We start from the raw sequence: 27330 nt of genomic DNA on the forward strand, positions 1-27330 counted from the left end.
AACAGTTATAACACTTTTCAGTGTAGGCAATCATTGCTAAAGTGAGAAGGAAGAACATAGTTTCTTTAATGAACTTTGAGAAGGCACCTCTGCCTCATTGCATCACAACAACAATCAAAACAACTTTTTAATGACCTACATAATTTTTAATTGCACATTGAGAAGCTGTAGTGATCAGTGTTATTTGGTGATGGAGATGATAAGATCATCAAAATGCAAAGAGGAACGTATGATCCCACATCTTCTTAAACTCTTGTGTCTTGAAGTGTCAGTTTGGCAAATGTTCCTTTACCATTATGGACTTTCTTTATATCTTAATATTAATGGATTAATTATGTTTGTATACCACCATTCCATTTAAAAGCAATGCTTACGGTGGGTACCGAGCATCATAAAACACTATAAACCCATTAAAATCATCACAATAAAAACCTCTATGTAACAAAATTTGAAAAATTGTCTGTTCCTGGTTTAAAAGTATTATATCCCATTTAATTATGCAGTACTTACTTTAAAGTAGTTGTTATACTCCAGAAACTTCGTTTTTGTGACTGTCACAAACTGTGTTGAATTGGTTGAGACTCTTATCAGATATTCATTGAAAAACTATAGCAAAATGTGCTGCAGGATGTCCCACAAAACAAAGTTTTTGCTGTGTAATAAACTGTTTCCATGTTACTATGATAGAACCAATTAGGAAATGACATTTATAACCCAGGGACAAAATCATGTTACATAGTGTAATTATCAATAAGTGTTCAGAGTAAAATTCTGCTTTGTTCATAGTCAAGTAAGCAGATAGGTTTGATACTAAAGAAGCTGGAGGGGAGACATTGTTCCCTTGATGTGAGTGTCCATGTAATTCTCTTACTTGATTATTCCTCATCTTTTGAAATACAGCTTTTTTTTTTTAAAAAAAAAAGTCTCAATCTACACTAATGATCTAATGCAGTTTCAATTTGTTATTGAAAATAGGAAATTTTGGTACCAGTTTGAGACCCAGATGCTGATTACACAAACCTCAGAGCATTGATGCGTCTTAAGGTTGTTCTTTTACATGCTTTTGTAGGAATGTGTTGTCCGGCTGACACAATTTAAAGCTAACTTCACACAATTAAATGGTCAGTGTAGAAGGAGCCTGCGTTTTCTTCGTTAATAAATCCTATAAGTAGTGTTTCCAAAAAGCAGCTCAGTATTTCTCACTTTCTATGTCAGCAATGAACAATGTTTTACTTCTGAAATGCCATTACATTTGTTATAAATGACCTATTCCTCTTTTCACCCACATCCTCTCTCTCTAATGTCTTAGGCATTTAGCATGGTATCCTTCTGCCAAACAAATGCTGTTTCCATTCACTGGTTATTGTTTCTCTTTTGTAGGTTGTTGCGTATCACTACTGCCAGGCTGATAATGCCTACACCTGCCTTGTGCCAGAGTTCGTACACAATGTGGCAGCCCTGCTCTGCCGCTCACCCCAGTTTGTTGCCTACAGAGAACAACTGCTGAGGGAACCACATCTACAGAGCATGCTTAGTTTACGCTCCTGTGTTCAGGATCCACTGGCTTCCTTCAGGAGGGGAGTTTTAGAGCCTCTGGAAAACCTTCATAAAGGTAACAACAGAGTTTACTTCAGTATCATCATATGACTCCCATTATTTTGAACATAAATTGAATATATTTTTCTCCCATCTCCCCACCCAGAGCGGAAGATTCCTAATGAAGATTTTATCATATTGATTGATGGCTTAAACGAAGCTGAATTTCACAAACCTGATTATGGGGATACAATAGTATCGTTCCTTAGCAAAACGATAGGGAAATTTCCATCCTGGTTGAAGTTGATTGTAACAGTTAGAACAAGTCTACAGGTAAGTTGAAGAGTTGTTATTACTCTCTTTAGTACAAGCTATGGTTTTCTTTGTGATAATAAAATATGTACCTCTAATTATCTCTGTTGTGGTGGGCTTCTCTGGTTGGAAGGACAGAAGCAGTGACCAGTTCTGAGAGGCATGTGCATTGCTTTTGAATGCATCTGGCAGCAGGAAGAAAAGTAGTTGAAGTATTTGTTCTCCCATGTGGGAAATTAATGAATCAACCCAGTTCATACTGTTGTTGCCCTTGTACCTTCAAGTCGAGCTGAGAGTATGTGATGTACACAGAGTCACCAGTGTGTTTCCATGGGCAAGCGGAGAATCAAATCCTGTTATCCAGAATCATACCTTGATGGCGACATCATCTTGTTGGCTATCTCACATGCCCCTACACACCCACACAGTAAAAATTAATGATCTGTACTATACCAAAAGAGCAACATAACGTGTTTCAGCAAACTTTTTATTCAAAACCGCAAATATACACATAAGAAATTAAACAACCAGATTGGGTAAGCCTTACATACCCTACCCTGAGGAGAGGCAATTTACAAATAAAATCTATTATTATTATTGTGATGATGATTATTATTATCACCATTATTTATGTATACAAAACGTATATGTACCTTCAGGAGACCACTTGAAAACATCTTGCAATTATTCCCTAACACCAGCAACTCCCTTTTTAAAAATGATTTTTAAAAGTGACCAAACATGTTGGGGTTAGCTTTGTAGGCTTATTTTCTTTCCCATTTTCTCTCATTTTTGTTCATGGTTTCTCAGTAAGGAATGATAGAGGCAGCTACTTGCCCTTGGTAGACGTACACATGTGCCTGCAGTAGATTTAGATTTCTCTCCCATCTCACACTATTGCAGTTTTGTGGGCACACTACTGCAATTCAACAATAAAAGCCTGGGTGTTTCCAGTTTTTCTTCACCATCAACTCCATTTTAATACTGCTAAAGACTTCCAGCTAGATATAACATGAGGTGGAAAAGTGGGGGTGAAAAGATATAAAAATATTGTAAAAATGAGCTTTTTGTCAAAGACTTTTGAAACAGAGGTTTACAATGTCAGAGGATGAAGTAGCCTCCTTATTATAAAGATGTCTGAGCAATTTCTAATTATAATTTAGAAGTAACAGTTGCAGTTACTTCTGGTATATTTTATGAGATTTGATTCATTTACCAAAGGTAAAGTCTAATATCTGAGGAAACAGCTGTTACAGCTTCTTTCCAGGTAATACATTGTCTAACATTAACAAGAAGCCAGAGATAGTATTCCCCTTGTTTCTCATCCTAAGTTATTTTTAAAATTCCTCTAGTTTGCAAAAGTATCTTTTGTATACATCCATATAAATGTATATGTCTCTCTCTCTATATATTGATTCTATATGGTGTTAATGTGACAACATCAATACCTGTATTGTTAGTGATAGTGACTATATTTATACTTTCTTCAATTTCTCTAGAATTTTCCCTATTCTTTTTTTTTCCTTTTAGGAAATAATTAAGTTATTGCCCTTCCATAGGATATTTCTGGACAGACTAGAAGAGAATGAAGCTATAGATCAGGATCTCCAAGCCTACATCTTGCATCGAATACATAGCAGCTCTGAGATACAGAACAACATCTCTCTTAATGGCAAAATGGACAACACAACCTTTGGCAAACTCAGTTCTCATCTCAAAACTCTGAGTCAAGGATCCTACCTGTACCTTAAACTCACGTTTGATCTTATAGAGAAGGGCTATTTGGTGTTAAAAAGCTCCAGCTATAAGGTAGTTCCTGTCTCCCTTTCGGAGGTTTATCTACTGCAGTGCAATATGAAGTTCCCAACACAGTCTTCCTTTGACCGGGTAATGCCTCTCCTGAATGTGGCAGTAGCATCTCTGCACCCCTTGACTGATGAGCATATTTTTCAGGCCATCAATGCTGGGAGCATTGAAGGTACCTTGGAATGGGAGGACTTTCAGCAAAGGATGGAGAACCTATCAATGTTTCTTATCAAGCGTAGAGATATGACTCGGATGTTTGTTCATCCATCTTTTCGAGAATGGTTGATCTGGAGAGAAGAAGGAGAAAAAACCAAGTTTCTCTGTGACCCTAGGTAAGTAATGTTCTCAATTTTGATGCAGAAGAATGGCTGAGGAATCACGTTATTTAAATGAACAGCGAAAATGGTAGTGAAAATGAGTGACACCTTTCAGAAATAACAACCATTTATTTATTTATTTCGTATCAAAAGCATTGCATTAATTAGTATAAAACTGATAAAAATAGAAGGAGCACAAGCAGCTAAATATCTTTTGACCTAAAACGGGCAAAAGCAAAGGCATTGTCTGTAGCCTCCAACAATTCTTCCTCTGTACATGAGGCAGGGCATAGTGGACAAGCATACAGATGCAGAGTTGTATGTTCTGCATAGGTAAAGGTAAAGGTAGTCCCCTGACATTAAGTCCAGTCATGTCTGACTCTGGGGTGTGGTGCTCATCTCCATTTCTAAGCCGAAGAGCTAGCGTTGTCCGTAGACACCTCCAAGGTCATGTGGCCGGCATGACTGCATGGAGCGCCGTTACCTTCCCGCCGGAGCGGTACCTATTGATCTACTCACATTTGCATGTTTTCGAACTGCTAGGTTGGCAGAAGCTAGGGCTGACAGCGGAAGCTCACACCGCTCCCTGGAATCGAACCTGCGACCTTTCGATCAACAAGCTCAGCAGCTCAGTGCTTTAACCCACTGTGCCACTGGGGGCTCCTATGTTCTGCATACAACCATTAAAAACAACAGATAGACTTATTACTGGTCAAAATAAGTCATTGATTGCCTTTCCTGGAGGCCTTGTATTTTAAATAGATTATAACCCACAAAACTGTTTCACGTCCAAAGACAAACCCCAAAGGGGACTCACCGGCTTAAGTTTTGGCAATATTCAATGCCATATTGCAATACAAATATAAAAATACAACACAATTAAGCAGATCTGTTTCTTAGGAACACAGTTGGTGTCTCTTTGCCATATTTAGAAGGCTTTCCTTTTCTTATCAATTAACTGTTGGATCTCATTATCATTTTCACTTCACAGAAGAGTTACTTGAGAACTCAATAGAGATTTCCTTCTGCATTGCCATGGTGCTCAATATTCATAGATATAATTTATAGCTATGGAATTCTCAAATTGTTGAAGCCCCAGTTGTTTACCATTTCATTAATCTGGGATTAGTCAATATTTTATGGCTAATGGTGTTTAGCTGGTATGTGAGCTGTTAGGATGCACTTCTATAGTCCTGTCAGATTTTTCCCCCCAGGCTAAAGTGAATGTCATTTTTTTAAAAGCAAAACTGATTTTTTTTCTGCATAAAAGACATATCCTACAAGCCAAGTTGGAATGTTTAGCCCACATATGCTAAATTGCATATTTGAATTGCTCAAATTGTATCTTGATTCTTCAGTCTGCTATAGTTAGATCTTTGACTGGAATCTTGGCAGGCCATAAGCAATTGTTACTCTTGATGCACATTGATCTGAATGCAGAGTGCATTAAAATTTTCAGGCTGTAGTGCTTTCTTGCATTCTGAGTAGAAATGAAAGTCTGTCTCTTTTACTAACTATAGATTTAATTTTTTAAAACTGCACAAGATAGTGCAAATTATGTTCAGATCAGGTATTTGCTGTAATCAATATATCTCAATATTTGTGTTGGTTGATTTTTGTTTTTAAAAGGATTCCATATGACTCACAATCCAAGTCCTGACTGTGGTATGCATAGGTACCAGTGACTTTTCCACTATATCTTGGTCATACATGCGCCCCAAAGCTGGTGTTTATGCAAATTCAAAAACACATTGAGCACATTTTGTACCTTGGTCAACACACATTCATACACAGTACTTTTCATGAGGTTCAGTTGAGTAGTGTTCAGAATTCAGTATAGCTGGGCCCAGCCTGGTATTTACCAACTTTTTGGCAGAGGAATGATCAAAGGTGACAATTAATTGTAAGGTGAATGTGAGGTGTCATAACTGTCAGTAAATGCAATGGTGATAGAATTCTGACTTTCCCATTATGTATTCTTTATTTCTTGTCTTTTATCCAGGAGTGGTCATACCTTGCTCGCCTTCTGGTTTTCTCGTCAAGAAGGAAAACTCAACAGACAGCAAACAATTGAGCTGGGCCATCATATTCTCAAAGCACATATCTTTAAGGTAGCAAGAAATGATACAATGGTGTCCAATTGTGGGTTTTTAATTCTATTAATGTTGAGATTTTTCATAATATATGAATAATATGGGTTGAAACAACATTACCACTTTTACCCTGGGCAGTTTGAAAGGAAAATGATGAAGGACCTGTTCCCAAATATGTTGCTAAGGAAATAGTTTTGGTGAAGGAAAGAGAGTTTGGTATATGAAGATACTGCCTCTTGGTGGCCTTGCATGGCTTTTCTATTTCTACTAGATAGCTGCAAAATAGCCATGAGTGCCCCAAGAACAAGACATCTACTTTCATCTCCATCTTTTTTTTCTCAGTCTTTGAGATGGGGTGGGTGTGGGAGACAGAAAAGAAGACTATGCTATAGGGACAGGTGATAATTTTGTTTTACTCCCCTCTTTCTCTGAAACCTCATGTTTAATAACTGGTATGGGATGGGAATTGGTGTTCTGAAAGAAGACTGTACTTGCATAGGAACTGCTAATTATTGGTTACTCCTCCTGTAGAACTATCCCACTGTTGCTAAATCATTATTCACTGACTGGTATTTTATTATATTCTTACTAAACTAGAAATAGTCTGTGAATCCTAAGAGATTTTTCCCCAAAATCCTTTTGCATATGCAGCTTTACAAGCTTGGAAAAAAGCCACTCTGTAGGTGTTCTTATTACTGCTCTGATTTCTGTATGGCATGATCCATTTGTAAATTGACACACTAGGCTAAGCATATTCCAGTCTGATTTAGGGTTGGTCATTAACTGGGAGGAAGAGATAGTTCAGTGCTGTAGACTACATGTCATAGGTACCTCTAGAATACTGATTATTAAATGGAAGCCTCTTCGTGCAATTGATACATTGTCCCCAGGAATATGGCTAGTTATATACAAAAGAGATATAAACGTAAATTTGAATACCCTTCCAGAGAGAGATGCCTAAAATAATTACGTCTGAACAAAAGGCATATCAGATTCTGTTACCTCCAGAGGAAGATGGTATCAAAATTGATTTGGCTTTTTATTGTTCTTTCTTTAGGTAGCTTGAAGCTCTTTCTTTCTCTTTGATTTATGTTCTCCTTTTTTTGCAGTACTTTTAATATATTGCCATTGGACCCTAGGGTAAAAGGGAGTTGCATCATCGTATAGTTAGCAGTGAGCAATTAGGTAGCTTTTTCCCTTTCATTATGAATTGTGGTTTCTTTGAACCTGGAATTCCCGTTCCTGTGGTGCAGGGTGTGGAGATTGTTTGAAAAGACCAGATTTCATAGCACTTAAAATGTATCACATCACCCCGAGTGTTCTGGCATCTTTTGCTTTGGAAAAAAAGACTCAAATATCCTCTTTGTCTTCAGAAAATCCTTGCAAGTTGATCTGTGGTTGAATATCCTGTATATGGCTATCATGCAAAAGATAAACTGGTGCTTTGAATGATGAAATCCAATTGTATCTTTTGCAGGGGCTGAGCAAAAAAGTTGGGGTTTCCTCTTCAATTCTCCAAGGGCTTTGGATTTCCTACAGTTCGGAAGGCCTTTCCATGGCTCTGGCCTCTCTACGGAACTTGTACACCCCCAACATAAAGGTAGTGGAGACAAGTGCTGGCTTTTAGGTGTGCAATTGTAAGACAAAACCCTTGAACTCCTGATAAAATAAAGGATTCAGTGTTAGTCTCATGTTTTAAAAAGGGTCTCAATTCTGTTCCGTTAAAAGGAAGCTTTTTTTTCAGACTTGCATAGTCTTAAGCCTTTTTAACAAAGGATGTGGTAATAGAGTGCAAATGGAAAGAGCTTTCATATCCATACCACAATCTTAGGAAGAGCGGTAAAAGGGATAGATCTGAAAGTCTGTTTTCATATATTTTCTCTGTGGAGATGTGTTTCTTTCTAATTATGAAAGGTAAGCTTTTAGTGGTTTTATTTTTAATGACATCTTGCAATCTCACAGTGGAAAAATGCTGAGCTTCATATAAGATTGAAGGAAAAACAAAGGAAATACAATATTTGCATTTTGTAAGACCCCTTCTTCATCAGTGAATCCCTGAAATAAAAGTCTTCATTTACATTTTAATGTAAAATTTGTATCCCACAACCATCCTCTCTTTCCGAATTGTCCCTTTGTTTTATATAGGGACACATCTAGACAGATATATATATAAAATTTACATGAAAATCACAGCTTAAGGATGTCTGAATAGCATTGGGTGGGAGGGGAGAGTAACCCTTTCCATTAAAGAGATAAGAGGCTTTTACATTAGAATGGAAACCTACACTGGCACCAATGAAGACTTCATTCTTTAAGCAAATAGCTTGGGGATGTTTTCTGAGAGAACCATAGACAAATGCAGAAAATGATTGAATTAACCCTTACTGCACCTTTTTTCCATCAGGTGCTATTTAGTTTTCTTAAAACACACAGTAATTTCACCAATACAATTAATTTCACATATTGTTCAATTGTGATTCCTATCTAAACAGTCTCTTGGGCAGTCCAACAAATGTGTGTATGTCTTCAAACAATTTATTTATTTATTTATTATTTTAAACATTTATATTCCGCCCTTCTCACCCTGAAGGGGACTCAATGCCGGGACACAAATTTATCAAAATATTAAAATACACCATTTAAAACTGTCCCAGTCATCCACGTCAAATGTAATTGGCTTGGTAATCTTTCCTATTGCTGATTTATTGCCCTGTCCCAAAAGCTTGGTCCCAAAGCCAAGTTTTTACCATCCTTCTAAAGGACAGGAGAGAGGGGGCCAACCTGATCTCACCAGGAAGGGAGTCCATAGCCGGGGAGCAATCACTGAGAAGGCCCTGTCTCTCATCCCCACCAATCGTGTCTGTGACAATGGCGGGACGGAAAGCAGGGCTCCCCGGAGGATCTTAATCTCCGCGATGGTTCATAGGGAGAGATGCGTTTGTTTATAGCAACCGTATCAATTTAATAGGGTTTTCTTACATAAGAAATATTCAGAGTTGGTTTTGCCAGTTCCTTCACCTGAAATATACTCTACAGTATCTGATATGTGTTGACTGTCTCCGATGCAAATATAAAACCAGAGCTGATCTTGCTTAGCTTCCAACACCAAAAGGGATCTGGTGTGAAAAGACCTCGCCCCATTTCAGATACTGGGACTTTTCATTCATCAAGGATTCTGATTTTTCTGTGTTTAGTTTTCCTTTATGACTTACTGCCATCTAGTATTTAAAATATGAATGTACATGTTGGATAAAATGTGAAGTGTATTGTAAACACACATTAATAATTCTGTAGTGCCAAAGTTAAAAGCAATGCCAAATACTCAGAGTGACAACAAAGGAACATAGTTGTTTCAGATTTTTCTTTGCTTATGATTTATATATTACATTCCAGTTTGGAAAATGTCAGAGTGCGTCACCAAATAGCAGGAAAATGTAATACATGCAAAAACAAACTATTAATAATGGACTACTGTAGGTCATGTATATTGTTTATCTTGTTAGCCATCCTGGGAAGATTAAATAAATAAATGACTCCATCCCACGTCTGTTCAAGTCTCAATTTTATTTCTTCCCATTTTCAAGTGAAGTTCTATGAAATAATACTTTAACATTTTAAAATGTTTGTTAAAAAACAAATCTAAACATTTTGATTTTGAAAGTGTTCCAAGGGCTGTCGTTAATCTAATGTACCAGCCCAGAGAGGATGCTGTTGGATCAGAGAGGATGGTTTTGTTTTACATATTTCTCTGGGCAGAAAAGTGTTAATGACCTGCTATTATTCTCATACGAATTGCTGGTAGGAACTTTGATCATGTTTATGAGATCAGTTAGTTGGGAAGCAGCAATTATGAGCAAATGTTAGATTTTTTTTCTAGAGTTTGGAATATTTTTGTTCTTTCTCCCAAACTATGCTAAAAATTACTGTCAAGTCAAAACTATCTTGGAAAAAGCCTGCCCATCTCTAATTCAGAAATCTAACATCTGCCTCAGCTCTAATCAATTCTCATATGTCTTTTGTTGTGTAGGTCAGTCGACTGCTGATCTTAGGAGGAGCCAACATCAATTACAGAACTGAAGTGCTGAACAATGCCCCAATATTATGTGTCCAGTCACATCTTGGCTACACTGAGATGGTAGCTTTGCTGCTAGAGTTTGGAGCGAACGTTGATGCCTCTTCTGAAAGTGGTCTAACATCTCTTGGATATGCGGCTGCTGCTGGCTATCTAAGCATTGTTGCCCTGTTATGCAAGAAGCGGGCCAAGGTGACAATAACTGACGTTGCTATGGATGGGTGACTATGCCCATGATGTCTTTGGTAGGGTGAGATGGGGTGGGCATGCATTAGGTTTTAGCTACTGCTTAGAAGATTTGAATCAGATTTGCATAGCTTTGGATTAAGATAGCAATGGAAAGATTGTGTCCTTCAAGAAGCACATTTCCAAGCTGGATGTGAGCTTGGCTTTGGTGAGAGAGCTATGTTTCTCTGTGCAGTTGCAGCTGTGTTACCTAACTATGCTAGTAAGAGCATACACAGCAACAGTTTTTTTCTCCTCCTTTTATAGGCATAGTCTGTTCTCATCCAAGATGATATAACCAAGCCCTTCATTGTTAATTTGCAGTTTGTACATTCACTAATGGCATTCAAGTACTGAGTCAAGTTGTGGCCAAGCGAATGTGAAGATAGAGTCACAAACACTGTTGTCTATCTTCTCATTTTATGTTTATGCTATAATTTTGTATAAATACGGTGTCATTTTTGTACTCATTACACTTCAATTTTCCATGATCTAAACTGGAGAAGATGGAAAATGGAAGTGCAATGAATACAAAAAAGGAACCTGTTAACCAGTGTTGACAGACAGTCCACCAACTCCTATCACTTAATCAGCAGTATTTTTACATTGTGATTTCCTATTGACAATTGTCAACATTTTATGTTACATAAAAATTTTAACAACTGTGTATGGGCTGAAGCTGGTAACCCTTGTGGAGAGACTGCATGGTTGAAAGTACAAACGTTGAAAACGTTATATTAGAAGTGAAATAGTGCTGTAAAATGTATCATTAATATTTCATTATCTTTGTCACAAACATGCCATTTATCGGAAGCACAATCCCAAAACAAATAGCAGAAATGACTGTTGAACCCAGTGTTGGCAATCTAGAATGAAAGATTAAAGTCTAAATAATAACCAATAAGCCAATGCCATAGTACAGAATTCAATTACTGAGTGCAAGCTGTAAAAATACAGTCAGGTCAGTAACAAAATGATAGCCAGAGTCACAATCCAAGGTCCAAAATGTCGAGCATCTGAAGAATAACAGAGTCCAGCAATGAAACAACAATTCTGGCTGCCACAACAAGCCTTCACACTGAGCCTCTTTATCCTAAGATCTCAGCTGTTGCTCACTTACATGCTAATGTTGCAGATCTGTGGAACTCTGCATGCTTTCTTCTGTATTCCAAAGATGGGGATATATTTTAACTCATCTATAGCTGGTTCTAATATATTTGCCTCATCTTGCTCAGATGCTGGGAAGTGATTGTTAAGGGTCATCTTCAGCAGTAGCTGAGCCAGGCTGAGGAGATTATACTGGGAACATATATTGCAATCTCCTCTCCTCGCCCTTCCAGCCACTCCTTGTCCTCAGTATTGGAGCTGGCCATTAGAGTCTTGATGATGATGATGATGATGATGATGATGATGATGATGATAAGGATTGAAAAGAAACAACTGGAAAAGATGACACAATATGAGGATTTAAAGATCGAACTGCAAAGACAAGCCAGTCAAGGTGGTCCCAGTGGTGATCGGCACACTGGGTGCAGTGCCTAAAGACCTTGGCCTGCACTTAAACACAATTGGCACTGACAAGATTACCATCTGCCAGTTGCAAAAGGCCACCTTACTGGGATCTGCATGCATTATTCGCCAATACATCACACAGTCCTAGACACTTGGGAAGTGTCCAACGTGTGATCCAGTACAACAGCCAGCAGAGTGTCTGCTGTGGACTCATCTTGTGGTGTTTCAAATAATAATATTTATTTATACCCTGCCACCATCTCCCCAAAGGGGACTCGGGGCGGCTTATATGAGGCCAAACCCAGTAGTGCATTACAACAAAATAAAACAGTGCAAAAATACAATCACAATCAGTGGGCCACATGAACAAGATAAAATGATAAAAACTCAGGATGAGATAGAAACGGAAAATATTTGTGCGGGAGAGAATAATTGGAAATGGAGTGCTGAAGACAGGCCTTTGAACAGGCAGGGGAAAGTACAGTATGGGGACAAACATTTTAGGGGAGTGGACAAAGGAGATGTAAGGTTACTCTCCAAAGGCGCAACGGAAAAGCCAGGAAAAGCCTCCCCCACCCCACCCAGGGGTTTTGCCATGTTTTAAAAATTGTTTTAGGACAGTGATGGGCAACCTTTTGAGCTTGGCGTGTCAAAATATGCCAAAAACCTGAGCATAACTTGGGTGGGGTGTCAACTTCGAGAAAAAAAAACCCCATAATTTTGCAATATTTATAATTTAAATAAGAAAAATGTATATTCCATGCTGAGTTATGGAGTGAACAATGCTCAAATGTGCAGATGTTAAATTTGTAGAGCCTTTTACAAATTTAAAGATGGAATTAGATTGGCTCTTATAAGGTGTACTTCTCTATATGTGGCCGCATGTGGCCGCGTGTCATCAAAAATAGCCATGCGGGTCAGTGCTGAAACGCGTGTCAGGTTCACCATCACGGTTTTAGGATGAAGAGGTGGGATTCCCAACCAGAAGTTCAATTCATATCTCTGAAATGTTCATTCATTCATTCATTCAAGTTATACCCTACTTTCTCCCACAAAGAGCCCCAAGGTGGGTATGTATATTTTCCATTGGATCCTTACCGTGAACACAAAGTTTGTTCATTAGAACAAAGAGAGGATTCCACTTTTTTCAATGAACAGGTTGCATTTACAATCTGGTAACCACAGAACCTATATCCACTGATCACTTACTCTTTCATGTAATAAAAAAGGTCTCTCTAGTGATTTCTAGCTCCTCAATGTGATTTTATGGTACACTTCTTCTGGAAGTGTACCATAGAGTTGCATTGAATAACCGTGTAAAGTCCTAGGGGGAATACACCTCTAGGCCCTCCAGTGCAATGCCGTGATATGCTGGGACCAGAAGTAAGGTAATTTAATGGTATTTGGTCATATCTGCAGTTATATGTAACCACAGTTCAACTGGAAATGTATCACTTGCAGATGCAAAAGTCTCGCTGTACTTCAGTAGTAGAACAGAGAGGATTGTGTTTTAGGAGTATGAGCAATATAACGAAGATGGGGATTGAAATGAATCTTCCATCTGCCTACTTGCAGCAATTAGATTTAATATTATTTCTTCCCCCCCCCCCCCTTTCTTTGCAAAGGTGGATCACTTGGACAAGAACGGCCAGTGTGCATTGGTACATGCAGCTCTCAGAGGTCATCTGGAAGTTGTCAAGTTCTTGATTCAGTGTGACTGGACAATGGCTGGACAACAGCAGGGGGTATTCAAAAAGAGCCAGGCTATCCAACAGGCTCTCATTGCTGCTGCCAGCATGGGATACACTGAAGTAAGTTGTTTCTAGGAGGTGTTTTCTGTTGAGTGCCACCGAGAAATTGTGTTGATTTAGTATCTCTATTCTTGTTCAGCCTAGCCCCGATTCACTTACCAGAAACACTGATAATATCTGGAGAGTTTCTAAACTGCTACATTACTTTGCTCCTAGATTGTCTCCTACCTGCTTGATCTCCCAGAAAAAGATGAGGAGGAAGTAGAGCGAGCCCAAATCAACAGCTTTGACAGTCTGTGGGGAGAGACAGGTAAATACTGTAACCTCTGGCATATAGTGAAAAACATTGTCCTTTAGGAAATTATTATTAATAAATAGATATTGTCTCTCAATGCAAAAGATGTCAAATGTAATTTTCTACAATTCAGTCTAAAAAGAAAAACCTTTTCAGTTTTTATAAGTAGGTTGCATCATCTAAGGTACTTAGAAAGAAGCATTAGTTTGGCCTCCAGTATTTACTTTTCTAGGCCAATTTCTACCTCCAAGCAAGGGAGAGCTAGAATATAAATGGATGCATAGGCTCTTTAGTTCTGGCTATCTACTGGATTTGTTTGCTAAAGGTTTACATAGCCAGCAGGACTGAAAAGGCCATGTGTCCTAACCTTAGGTCTCCTGCTTTCTAATATTTTTCAATTCCATGTCTATCATGAAGCCAAAGACAAAAGACAAAAGAGCTCTCGTTTTCTAGTGTCATGCTGTATCTTGTTCCATTTTTGATACCTACTGGATGTTTGTAACCAAACTGATTACCAAAGGCGTTCACGGCGGGAATCACTGGGGTGTTGTGTGCTTTCCAGAAACCACACAATACCATAAACTGATTACTTTTAATTGTGTTACATTATTTTAAATATTTGCTGCTGATGGACCCAAAGTCTTTCAGTGACTACCTGTGACTGAGTGAATATTCGGATGTTATCCAGTGACCTTATCCAATACTCAAACTGTTACGCCATGTTGGCTGAGCTAGGGATACCCACAGAATAATAAAGACAGCTTTTGAATGAAATGCCTGAAAGAAACAGACATACATAGCTGTAGATGGAAATTCAGATAATTCAGTAATCTTTTACTACTGGGCTATGAATCAATGCTGCAGCCTCAACAAAGAAACTACTGCAGTTGCTGCCTTCATCTATTTGGCAGAGGAATGGGTCTTTTCCACACCAGATCTGCTTCAAAGCATTTAACTATTGATTTAAAATCAATATGGTTTGTACAGCTAGTTGGTTCCCTGTTACTAAGAGCTTTCTGGACTGTCTGAATGAAAGTTGTTTTATGCATTATTCTGTTGTATGAAGGGAGAGCTTGCAAAAGCATCAGCAAAAGTAGCACAATAAGTGAAATAGTAATGAAAGAAGCCGGTCCAGAGTATTCAAAGGAGCAGATAGATTGGTGATGATGGCGAGCAGAAGAGAAATAGCATTGCCAGGAATTCCTTGTGTTGCCAGGAATTCCTTGTACACATTATGCCAGAAACACTTTTATGTTACATAAAACACCTTAAATCTTAAAGATTTATGGTCATTTGGCTATTATACAATATGTTTTCCTGCTAATGGATTCTAATATTTATCCAAACAGGCAAAAATATCTTGATTGTAGCGGTTTTCTGTCAATGTTTTGGTTCAGATTGTGTTTGGTTTGATTTGACTCCCTGATCAAGACAAAACTAGACAGCTAACGTTCTCTTTGTGCCATCTTCTCAGTTAGCCTTCTTTTAAGAAAGGTTTGCTTCTAGGCACAATTTAAAGTGTTGATTTTAGCCTATAAAGCCTTAGATGGTTTTGGCCCAGCTTACCTGTCCAAACATATCTCTCCTTAAGAACCATCTAAGATGTTAAGATCTTCTGGGGAGGCACTTCTCTCAGTCCAGCCTTCTTCACAGATGCATTCGGCGGGGATGAGAGACAGGGCCTTTTCAGTGGTATCCCCTCGGCTGTGGAACGCCCTGCCTAGGGATATAAGATTGGTCCCCCTCCTTTCTTACTTTCTGAAGAAAGGTTAAAACCTGGCTTTTTGAGCAGGCCTTCACTAATGCAGCATAATTATATGAAATCATTGAACAACTTGACGATGCATTTGAATAATGACTTTGACTAGGAGACGCTCATGACAATGTTTTATGGCTTTGTACAGTTTTTAAATATTTTATGCTAAATGTTTTAACAGTATTTTATTATAGTTTTGATTGTTTTATAATTGTTGAGGCATCAAATTGTTGCCAACTGTGAACTGCCTTGAGTCGCCTCTGGGCTGAGAAAGGCGTCACACAAATATGGTAAATTAAAAAAAAATCTTTTCAGAAAGCAAGTTAGAATATACTCATTTACTGAAACTATATGTCAACATTCACCTGTCAACACAGTGGGAAAGAATTCCTATATATCAGCATTTAGCAAGATGCTGAAATTATTAGTTCTGTGGCACCTTGTACCTCTCTGAAATGCTAAAAACTATAAATATATAATATCTGCTTTAATATGCTAATAAACAAAAATGCCACATCCTATATATCGACATTTGGAAGAATATTGAAGTGTCTCATAGTTCTATAGCCTATGACTATAAGTGAACAAGCTTGGTGAAGGTGGTTTTGAACAACATCCCATAGTGGTTCTCAACCTGGGGTCCCCAGATGTTTTGGGCCTACAACTCCCAGAAATCCCAGCTAGTTTACTAGCTGTTAGGATTTCTGGGAGTTGAAGGCCAAAAACATTTGGGGACCCCAGGTTGAGAACCACTGCCTGAGCATCTTAAAGGCTAAGATTTGTGCTGTATGCAGTAATAATTGTGCCAGTTGGTTATCAATTTAGATATTGTTGATATTTTGTATTCTTAGTGTACTTCTTTTTTGCAAGGGTGTTAAGTAAATAGTTGAAACGACACCAAGGAAAACAATCTCTAACAGTCAGTTACTTTGATGAAGTAAGTGTGACTTCAGTCTTTCCTCATCTTGTGTCATTTAACTATCAATAATACCCGTAAATAACACAAAAATCTGCTCCACTTCTTATCTTGGTCAATCCTGGAGACTGTAACTTGAAGCTTTTGTTCTTCTGTAAGCTTTTCCCCTTATCATGCTTTGTTTTTTCCTGTTGAACATAGGCTGTAAGCCTGTAGGCAAATACTTTTTTTCCCACTTTTGCCACTACACAGCACTTAGACGCACCCCCTGGCTGGAAGACATGAAACAGATGGTTTTCTTGGCATGACCTTTGTTCCAATTAGTCTTTTCTCTTTTCTAGCTCTGACTGCTGCAGCAGGACGAGGCAAGCTGGAAGTTTGTCGCCTGCTTCTTGAGCAAGGAGCAGCTGTAGCCCAGCCCAACAGGCGTGGGGTTGTTCCCTTATTCAGTGCGGTCAGACAAGGCCATTGGCAGGTAAAGGAAGCAAGAACCTCTATCAATTGAATCATCTCCTGACAAGTTAATGCACATCCTACATTTCTTTGCTGATATCACCAAGGAGTTATTTTTTTATTGAGATTTTATTAATGCTGACAACATCTGCTTCTGGAAACATCCTAGGAAGTGCAAAGAGATTTTCAGTAATTGGCTTTTCTACAACACCTTTGTGAAATGTTGGGGTGTACATTGTATCTCAAGTCTTTCAGTGTTTCAATTTAGATGCATGGGAGTTTTTATCCTCCAGGATTGTAAGATGTGAAACAGTGATAATTGTTAAGTCTTGTGAACTAAGGTGTGAAGGCTGTGATATTTATAAAAGTACAGGAAAATTGTTTTAAGGCCCTGCCAAAGAGACACTTCCTCTGTTCTTAAATGTGTTCTTCACATACAAACAATGCCTACATCATACAGGGTGAGGCAGCATAACTTCCTTTTTACAAAACTTAATAAAACCCATTGTATGAATCAGATTTTTTTAAAAAAAATGTATAATGTATAATACCTAAAGTTTTGTTTTACGTAGTTTTGAAGATCAAATTAGGTTGGTGACATCCCCCATTCTCCATTCTCCATACCCTGAGTAAACCAATTTCTGGCATTTCTCATGACTCTTGCCAGCATAGCAGGTGTTATGTTGGCAATTTCTTCCTGGATGTTGGTCTTCAAATCTTGTAGGGTCCTTGGACGGTTCACAGAAACACGGGATTTCAAAAAGCCCCATAGAAAAAAATCACAAGGAGCCAAATCTGGAGAGTGGGCCGGCCACTCCAAATCCGCTCAAAAAATAGGCCACAACGGCAAAAGCACGCTTCTCGCTGTTCCAACGCATGATGGTGACTGAACTGTGTCAGGACAAAACTTTATACTCCCGCCTCTCGAATGAGACCACTAGCACTCTGCTACGTCTTCAACCGACTGAATGGCGCGCATTTTAAAAAAGGAAGTTGTGCTGCCTCACCCTGTATTTAAAGCAAGGTTTTAATTCATAAATTCTGGTGTAGATTTATATGAAAAGGGAGTGTTTTTTGCATAAAGGTTCCAAATATTTCCACCTAATTTTGAAGTATTTTCTACATAAGTGGAAAGCCAGTGAACAATTGATTCTACATCGCTATGTAGCTTTTTATGGATTTCACCCCTCATATCTTCTTCCTTCCTGTTTCAACAGCATGTTTATCCAATTCTAATGTTTGAATAATGGAAGATATTAATTCCTTAGTTTTCATGGATTTCTAATTGCAGTTGGAAATTCAAATGTTCAAATCTTCCATTCCTGGCAATATTATGGGTGCAATGCTGTCAAAGACATTTGGATTAGTAGCATTAAATCAGATACATTGTGATAATTGGGTACATACGAGACTACATAAAAATAGACATTCAGTTATGGAAGTGCGAAGCACTAGATAGCGCAAGAGAGCAGGGTGTTGGTAGGCATGGCATACCCTTCTCTAGAAGAGCTGTGAGGAAACTCCAGACCACATGCCTAATTTAAATTTCAGGGCTTCCTTATCCAATTCATCAGCTTCTCCCCAGATCCCATTTTTCCATTTCTTTTCCATGCTCTGCAGCAACAAGGAATGTCCCTTTGTCACAGTGCTGAAGGGAAAGGCATATTTTTATGTTGTGTATTTGCATTGTTGTATTGCTGGGCTTGGCCTCATGTAAGCTGCCCCAAGTCCCGTTAGGGAGATGGTGGTGGGGTATAAATAAAGGTTTATTATATATTTATTAACGCAAGGAACTGCTTAAAACAGGGAGAAAGCAATGGATTCTCCTAACATTTTGAAAATTTCAAAACCCTATATAAAATAAAGCCAATAAATATATGAGAAATATTTTAGGATAGAGGATTTTGGAAAGATTTTCTTTAGATTGGGCATTTTCAGCACATCACGGGATTTCAGGTGCATAGAGCACAGGGATCAGTATTCTCCGCAGCGCTTAGATAGCATGGCTTGTTCTCAGTGCATCCTTTGTGTGCTTTCAGATTGTTGATCTCTTGCTCACCCATGGTGCAGATGTTAACATGGCAGACAAACAAGGTCGGACTCCTTTGATGATGGCAGCTTCAGAGGGACATTTGGGCACAGTAGAGTTCTTACTGTCTCAAGGTTAGTTTTGGAGCAGCATGGGAATTAAGCCCATGCTCATGTCAACAGGCTCAAGAACTGTTCTGAAGGTAAACGTTGAAGTTAGACCCCTGGTTTTCATAAATTAAGATGAAATTACATGTGCTGGATTTATTATATTACAATTTTGCATGGTTTTGTATTCTTCCTGAATTCTTCTGAATTCAATCAACATTAGTCTTTACTTGGATAGCAACAGCTGGCTAAGTATTTTGAAGGGGAGAATGTCTAAAAAGTTGTGTTATGGACAGAAGATAGATAGCTCTCTTAAGAGCATATTGAACTCAAGAGATCTATAGACCTACCTGATTATTTTGTATAAGGTGAACTCCCTGCTGCTTTAAAAACAATGCAATTATAAATGCAATCAAAGAAGACTTTTTCCCCCTCCATTTAAGTGAATAAAAGAACTATTCTGGGTGTGAGCTTCATGTCTGCAGCTGAAGCAAAGCTTGCACCCTTTCTGTCCTACCTAGAGCAAGATTATATGACAAGAAAGCAAAGCAAAGGTGAATAATAATAATAATAATAATAATAATAATAATACTTTATTTGTATATCGCTCCATCTCCCTGAGGGGACTCAGAGCGGTTCCCATGTAACATCACAAAACATACAAAGTAAAAACTACATAACCATAAGATTAACAAATGAAAATATAAGCATAAAAATTGTTGCCACAACACACATATATTAAAAGAATCCTGCCTGTTCAAGGCAATTTAAAATTTTTTAAAAGGCCGGGCCAAGATTTGTGCAAGCCCAAAAATTCTAGGGGGCCCGGGAATTAAGTCCAATGCTATGTCAGGCAACAATAATATTAGGTACGGATCTGTACCTAATAATAAATAAATAAACACTTGTTAGTTTTCAAAAATAAAGGACTCGCCTAGGCATGATGTTGAATATGCTTTTGTATGGTATCATAAAATCATAGAATCACACAATTGGAAGAGACTACAAGAACAATCCAGTCCAACCTCCTGCCATGCAGGAACATCCAGTCAGAGCACTCTGAACAGAGAGTCATCCAGCCTGCACTTTAAAAACTCCAGAGAAGGAAACTTCACCACACTCCAGAGCAGCAGATTCCACTGTCAAACAGCTCTTAACATCAGGAAGTTCTTTTCAGTGTCCCTGCAATTTGAGACCACTTTTTCCATGTCTTAATCTCTGGAGCAGCAGAAAACAGGCTTCCCCCCTCCTCAATGTGACATCCTTTCAAATATTTAACCATGGCTATTATTTCCCCTCCGTTCACATGCATGCATGCCATCCATATTCTCTTCCCCCCTCCCCAAGAACAAATAGTGATATTAACCCATCCCTTTCTGGAGAAGTTGCAGGCAAATTTTTCTTGAACTTTTAATAATAATAATAGTAATAACAACAACAACACTTTATTTATATTTCGCCCTTCTCAACCCAAAGGGGACTCAAGGCGGATCACAAGTACAGATACATGGCAAACATTCAATGCCGTTTGTATAGACAGTAAACAGATAGAACAAAAGGAGGTTTTTTTTCGATGCCATGGACGGTTGGGCTTGAGTCCACAGGGGATGCTGTCGCTCCATCCTCTATGACAGTGTTTCTCAACCTGGGAATCGGGACCCCTGAGAGGGTCGCGAGGTTGTGTCAGAGGGGTCACCAAAGACCATAAGAAAACACAGTATTTTCTGATGGTCATGGGGATTCCATGTGGGAAGTTTGAGCCAGTTCTATCGTTGGCGGAATTCAGAATGTTCTTTGATTGTAATGAACTATAAATCCCAGCAACTACAACTCCCAAAGGTCAAGAGCTATTTTCCCCAGACTCTACCAGTGTTCACATTTGGGCATATTGCATATTCGTGCCAAGTTTGGTCCAGATCCACCATTGCATGAGTCTACAGTGCTCTCTGGATGTAGGTGAACTACAACTCCCAAACTCAAGGTCAATGCCCATCAAACCCTTCCAGTGCTTTCCATTAGTCATGGGAGCCGAGTTTGGTTCAAATCCATCACTGGAGGAGTTCAGAATACTCTTTGATTATAAGTGAACTATAAATCCCAGCAACTACAACTCCCAAATTACAAAATCAATCCTCCCCCAACCCCACTAGCATTCACATTTGGGTATATCGGGTATTTGTGCCCAGTTTGGTCCAGAGAATGAAAATGCATCCTGCATGTCAGATATTTACATTATGATTTATAACAGTAGTAAAATGACTGTTATGAAGTAGCAACGAAAACAGTATTATGGTTGGGGGTCACCACCACATGAGGGACTGTATTAAGGGGTCACAGCATTAGGAATGTTGAGAACCACTGCTCTATGATGAAGAGCCGTCAGGACTTCCTTATTCCAGCATTTTTTGATCTTCTTTTTCTTTATGGCGTTGTAAAACACCTCCCCTGCTTTAGCAGTACCTAATTTCTCTAATTACAGCTAAAGCTGTTTTCTAACTGCTTAGGTAAACAGTGAGCAGGACTGACGGTCGGCCACTTATGCCGACCCAAGGCTTGGAACTTGCAACCTTTCAGTTGATAGATCTTACAGTTGCTGATGATTTACCAGCTGTGCTAAACCGGCCCAACCCTAATGGCAAAGGGCTGTTGTTTTTGATTTCAGTTGAGTATGTTTTATGAACTCAACATAGTTTTTTCAAATCAAAGTTTGAAGAGAAGTATTCCTGAAAACCATTAAGCAAAATCAATATTTGCTGCAAATTGTTGCTAACAGATTCATATAAATATTGAAAGCAGCCACTAGGTGGCATTCATAAACCTTTTACTGTTGCCAAGTAAAATCTTTTGTGACCCCAACATTCAGTTAATGTGACCAACAGTTTAAGAAGCTTTGGTCTGAGACTTTTTTAAAAATCAGGAAAAGTACCTTGGTAAATATGCTTATTATACAGGAACAGCAATCAGGAAAACTAAGCATTTTAATGAGCAATATCAAGTAGTAGCAACTAACTGATGGGAATTTTCCTGTCTTGATACATGTCTAGACAATATAAAGAATATTGCAGGTAACAGAGTATCTACCTAACCAGATACCTACTTTCTTTGGAGGGATAAAAAATTCTCCTAATGAGGGGCAGCAACACTGGGATCAAGTGGAAATGGCCCAAGCTTCTGCTGACATACCTCTGAGCAATCTTGCTCTCTTTCTTCCAGGCTCATCAATATCTCTAATGGATAAAGAAGGACTGACTGCCTTGAGTTGGGCTTGCCTAAAGGGCCACCTTACAGTGGTGAGAGCTTTGGTGGAGAGTGGAGCTGCTACAGACCATGCTGACAAAAATGGACGCACTCCGTTGGATCTGGCTGCTTTTTATGGTGATGCTGAGGTGGTAAGTGGTACACCATTGGAGAAAAGGGATTGGAAGTCCATGAAAATAATTAAAATAACATTGATAGCATTATTCAGACTTAGCTAAGTTCAGTCAGCTTGGGGAATTACTAACCTACTTTATCTTCTCATTCCTCCAAAATGACCTATTATTTTGGCAAGAACCCCACAAGTCTGCTGAAGATAAGAAGTTATTTATATATTTCTTATGATTTTTTTCCCTCTGATACACTAAGTTGAAAAACTAGCATAAACACAGTACTATAGTGCCTGGGAGAAGCAGGCTATGGCTACTGCTGTGTAGATACACCATGTTTTCTTATTATTTATGCAATTTCTTGTGTTTTTTTCTATAGATTTGTGATCCATATTGTATCTGGGTTGGGCTGTTGAAAATCTAGTGTGAGGGGAAAAAAGGGATATTGCACCCTGCTTCTTAGGAAAATAGATTTACATGTAGCACTGTTCTGTATGACATAGTTGCTATTTGCTGTTCATTGTGACCTGAACTTTATGGGCTGGCATCCCGATGAAGTTGGACATTAATGCCTTTTTAAAACATTTGTAATTATATTTCTTAAAAAGTAATTGGATAGGTTTGGTTACATGGAAAGTGGGGGAATATTGTGAAGGAGATAGAAAAGTAGGAAATAGAGTGGGGTCAGAAGAAGGGAGGGGGAGGGGGAAAAAGGGAGAGGAGAGAAAAAAAGGGTGACTTCCATCTAGTCTTTGAAGATCTTTAAAGTCTTTTTTAAAGGTTTTTCTATAATTCATATCTTCCTTCTTTGTTTTCCTTACCTTTGTTTTCCTTACCTGGGATTTACTCTTTTTAGTCAATGATATCTAGTTTCCATTGTCTAAAATATTTTTTTCACCAGGTCCCAGTTTGTAGATTTCTTTGGGGTACCTTGGTTTGGTGTTAGTTCATCCATGTTCATTATCTTCAAAATTTTGTTGTGCCAGTTTTCTCTCTGGGGTAGTAATGCCTTTTGATTTCTTCCTGCTGTAAGTGCTACTAGGCCTTCAGTCCATCAAATGAATCAAGTTTTTTAACCTTAACTAAGTCTCAGCTCTACTCAGCTCTCAAACACTGACCTAATTGGGGGTTGTGTGTTTTCTGGGCTGCATGGCTGTGTTCTAGCAGCATTTTCTCCTGACGTTGGCATCTTCTGCCAACCATAAATGCAGGTGAAACATCAGGAGAAAAGGCTGTTGGAACATGGTCATACAGCCTGAAAAACGCACAACTCCCCAGTGATTCTGGCTGTGAAAGCCTTTCACAATATGTTGACATAATTTTCAAATTATGCCTTTGAAAGTTATGCTGATTTAATTGTTTTGTTTGTTTGTAGGTTCAGTTCCTGGTTGATCATGGTGCCATGATTGAGCATGTGGATTACAGTGGAATGCGACCCCTCGACAGGGCAGTGGGTTGCCGCAATACTTCCGTTGTAGTCACACTATTGAAGAAAGGAGCCAAGATAGGTAGGAAGGAGTCAAAAAGACAGGGAAGCAAACTATTTGAATCTTGCAAGTGCTGTTTTGTCCTAGGTTGTACTAACACAGTGCACTCTCGTGAAATAGGCATGTGTTATTTTGAAGGAATGCTGCTTCTGCTTCCCCAGAAGAATACCAGCATTTCCTTATGCTATTACGGTTATTTTGTGTTCATTGCCGAGCTCTGGCAAATTGAGGCTGCAGCTCCTACCAAAGTCTTCTTTTGAGAACGACTGCCAGCAAAACAGTTAGTGTTGTGCTGATATGCTGCCATAAGCTGTTGCTTTCCCTGCTCTGTAGATGCTTCTAGACTTGAACATTTACCTGCACTGCGCCCCTTTCTCACAATCTCTCGCGTCACAAGGGGATTTGCTGGCGCCTTGGCTGCTTTGCTGCCTGCCTCTCACTGCTGCTTTTTCCTTTTTTTAAAAAATCATCTCCATCCATTTTTCTCCCTCTCGTACAACTTTGTTGTTTTCTCCTTTTCTTCAAAGGCTGTCAGACGTTACCGAGTCGCCCACGAGGTATACTTCATTGCTGTTAGCATCAGCTTGGTGGTCTGACAGCTCTGCTTTTTCTCTTCTATGGTTTTGCCTGCCTGCATCTTTTTTCTTCCACCCCACACCCACTTTTCATTTTCTTCACTTTCAAATAATTATTTTTTTCCTTACTGTTGCAGAGAATAACTTGAGCTCAAGACCCAATCCGCTTGTAAAACGATGCAAATTATTTCACACCCCAAACTCATGCTCTTACAGCTCTGTTGTCACTTTCCCGTTTGATGTTAAAATGTCAAGTGGGAATACTAGCATATAGAGACGTTATAAAGGCCTGTATAAGATGATTGTAGAATCGAGCTCTTTCTTAAACTGCATTAGAAGGGAACATTCTTAGCCATTCATCCAAACTACTTCATAAATATAATTCATTTCTGTAGTGATAGTTCTTCTGAAACACTGAAGGTTTTTAAGCTCTGACATAATGTGGGCCTAAAGATGTCACACAATTTTTTTCTAATTGCTGTAGTACTCCATAGGCGGTTCTGCTTAAAGTGTACATAATAATAACCTTTTGTTATACTCTCTGATTTTTTTTCTTCAATTACATATTGCAGAATATAACTATCTGATTTCTCACCATTGCCAAACAGTGGATATCCATACACTCTCATGGGAATGACTGCAAAATTTGTGGGTCATTCAACTGAGCTGAAAGATAAAACTACAAAGGAAATGTGCCTTTTGCATCCCTGAGAAAGCCCAGCTCTTTTGTTGGGACCATATTTGTCTTTTTGGTTGGCTGTAGCAAGTTGTTCTCTCCAGCAGAAATTTTTCTCCCCAGGATGTTTTTCCACATTAGCTTTCCTCCCTCGCCACCTTTTGCATTGTATGAGTTTTTTTACCCATCATGCATCCTGTACACTACAGGTCCAGCAACCTGGGCGATGGCCACTTCCAAGCCAGACATCATGGTCATCCTGTTGAGCAAGCTGATGGAGGAGGGGGACATGTTTTACAAGGTGAGATGGAAAGCAGATCAAGTGCCAAGAAGTGAAATTATATCTATTTTTTTCTGGTGTTCATTTTTCTGCTGCTCAGGTTGCATCACAGAGCTTTGGAAACATAACTGTAAATGTGTGAACTGTGACTAATTATTATGATTTAATAGAGAAAATAATAACTATCAGTCACGGTTTTATTTAAACATTAGAAACATAATACAGATGTCTTATTTCACCATATATTCCCAAATCTATACTCCCCAACCCGCCCATTACTTACATAACATTAAAAAAATACAACACTGTCAACTCTATTACTTCTGCATTATTCTAATTTTATCCATTACATAAAATTATTGTAATTTGAAAAAAAAAGTCAAATGAGAAAATATGTACAAATTTGCTTCATTTTTACTGTTCATATACCTTTGATCGTTTAATAGTGAATTAATCACTTTTAGCAAAACAGAATACCCTTTTTTATTTTGGTCATATGGCTCTTAGTACCCTTCATAGCCAGAGCGTCCAGTATGATCCAGTAGGATAAAATGGATTCATAGAGTTTGGGAAGGGGTTTCAGACTACATTGGGCTTCATCACTGACTGGAACACTTGACCAGACTTCCAGGCTTTGCCAAGGAAGAAGAAGACTTTATATTCTCTTATATCTAAAACAATAGTCTTGGAACGAGTGTCGCCTTTTTTATCTAGAAATTTAGGCTGCTGTCAGGCTGCTGCTTATGCTCTACATCAAAGCTGAAATTTTGAGTTGATGGGCCAGACTTCCATGCTTCTGATCTCTGGCCATGTTTAAGAGATTAAGAGCATATTATTAAATCTCTCCTGCTCAGTGTCCAGATCTCTTTACAATTTCCTTCAAACCTTGATTGTGGTTGAAATTATATTGGCTTTACCCATGTTGATATTTTATCGACATTGATCTTAACTATGTTTCACACTTGTTCCATGCAGACTCTAGCGTTCTCAAGGTTGGATTATTATATTTTATGCTCAGCTAGTATACAAACGAAGATAGTGTGGAAGCTTTAGTTAGTCCCAAATGCTGCTGTCATCTTCTCTGGAATAGTTGGGAAGTCTATCATATATCACATTATGGCAGGAGTTCCCAGTTTGCTTTCCCCCTCAATTTGGGGTCCTGCCTTTGCCTTTAAAGCTAGACATATGGAATCAAGGGCATCAATATTTTGGGCACTGCATTTTCCCAGTTCTTTAAAGGTCTGCTCAGTTGATGGGATCCTTCTTTCTGGTTGTTCGGCTGACAGAAATCCAGTTTCTGGAAGCCAATGAAGGGACCTTTTTAATGGTGGTACCTAGAGAGCCAGCATGGTGTAATTGTTCAAGTTTTTGACTAGGACTCTAGGAAAATATGCTTTTGAATCTTCACCTGACCATAGAAATTCACTGGGGGACATCAGAAAAATTACTTTTTTTCAGCCAGAATGAAAGGTAAAGGCAAAGCTTCTCTGAATAAATCATGCTAAGAGAACATCATGACAGCTTTTCCTTAGGCAGGGGTGTCAAACCTCTTTTTACCTAGGACCACTTCAGGCGTATGGTTGTTTTAAAAAGACTGGGAGTAATTATAAGAGTGTATAAATGTAACTACTATATTTACTCAAGTTTAATGCACACCAATTTTTAAGCTAAATTACATCGCTAAAATTGAGGTGTGCATCACATTTGATGGAGCATAATGCTCAATAACATAATGGCACTCCATGCAGTCATGCTAGCCACATGACC

At 38.6% G+C, this 27330-nt stretch overlaps 1 protein-coding gene across 9 annotated transcripts in view; it reads left to right on the forward strand.

Annotated features, from left to right (window-relative positions):
* The window catches only part of TANC2 (tetratricopeptide repeat, ankyrin repeat and coiled-coil containing 2), a 225068-nt gene that overhangs the window by 181966 nt on the left and 15772 nt on the right, over positions 1 to 27330 (forward strand). For 7 of the 9 annotated variants that reach the window (XM_060781304.2, XM_060781307.2, XM_060781308.2 and 4 more), the window contains 14 exons: positions 1381 to 1612; positions 1703 to 1869; positions 3379 to 3986; positions 5974 to 6082; positions 7542 to 7664; positions 10092 to 10328; positions 13499 to 13684; positions 13841 to 13934; positions 16933 to 17066; positions 19084 to 19207; positions 22394 to 22569; positions 23921 to 24053; positions 24560 to 24589; positions 25493 to 25584. In XM_060781304.2, coding sequence (XP_060637287.2) covers positions 1381 to 1612; positions 1703 to 1869; positions 3379 to 3986; positions 5974 to 6082; positions 7542 to 7664; positions 10092 to 10328; positions 13499 to 13684; positions 13841 to 13934; positions 16933 to 17066; positions 19084 to 19207; positions 22394 to 22569; positions 23921 to 24053; positions 24560 to 24589; positions 25493 to 25584 — 2445 coding nt within the window. The remainder of the gene's footprint in view (positions 1 to 1380; positions 1613 to 1702; positions 1870 to 3378; positions 3987 to 5973; positions 6083 to 7541; positions 7665 to 10091; positions 10329 to 13498; positions 13685 to 13840; positions 13935 to 16932; positions 17067 to 19083; positions 19208 to 22393; positions 22570 to 23920; positions 24054 to 24559; positions 24590 to 25492; positions 25585 to 27330) is intronic. The other 2 variants (XM_060781305.2, XM_060781311.2) reach the window with 1 other exon arrangement.

The sequence above is a fragment of the Anolis sagrei genome, chromosome 6 (genome assembly GCF_037176765.1).
Source record: "Anolis sagrei isolate rAnoSag1 chromosome 6, rAnoSag1.mat, whole genome shotgun sequence".
Lineage (NCBI taxonomy): Eukaryota > Metazoa > Chordata > Lepidosauria > Squamata > Dactyloidae > Anolis > Anolis sagrei.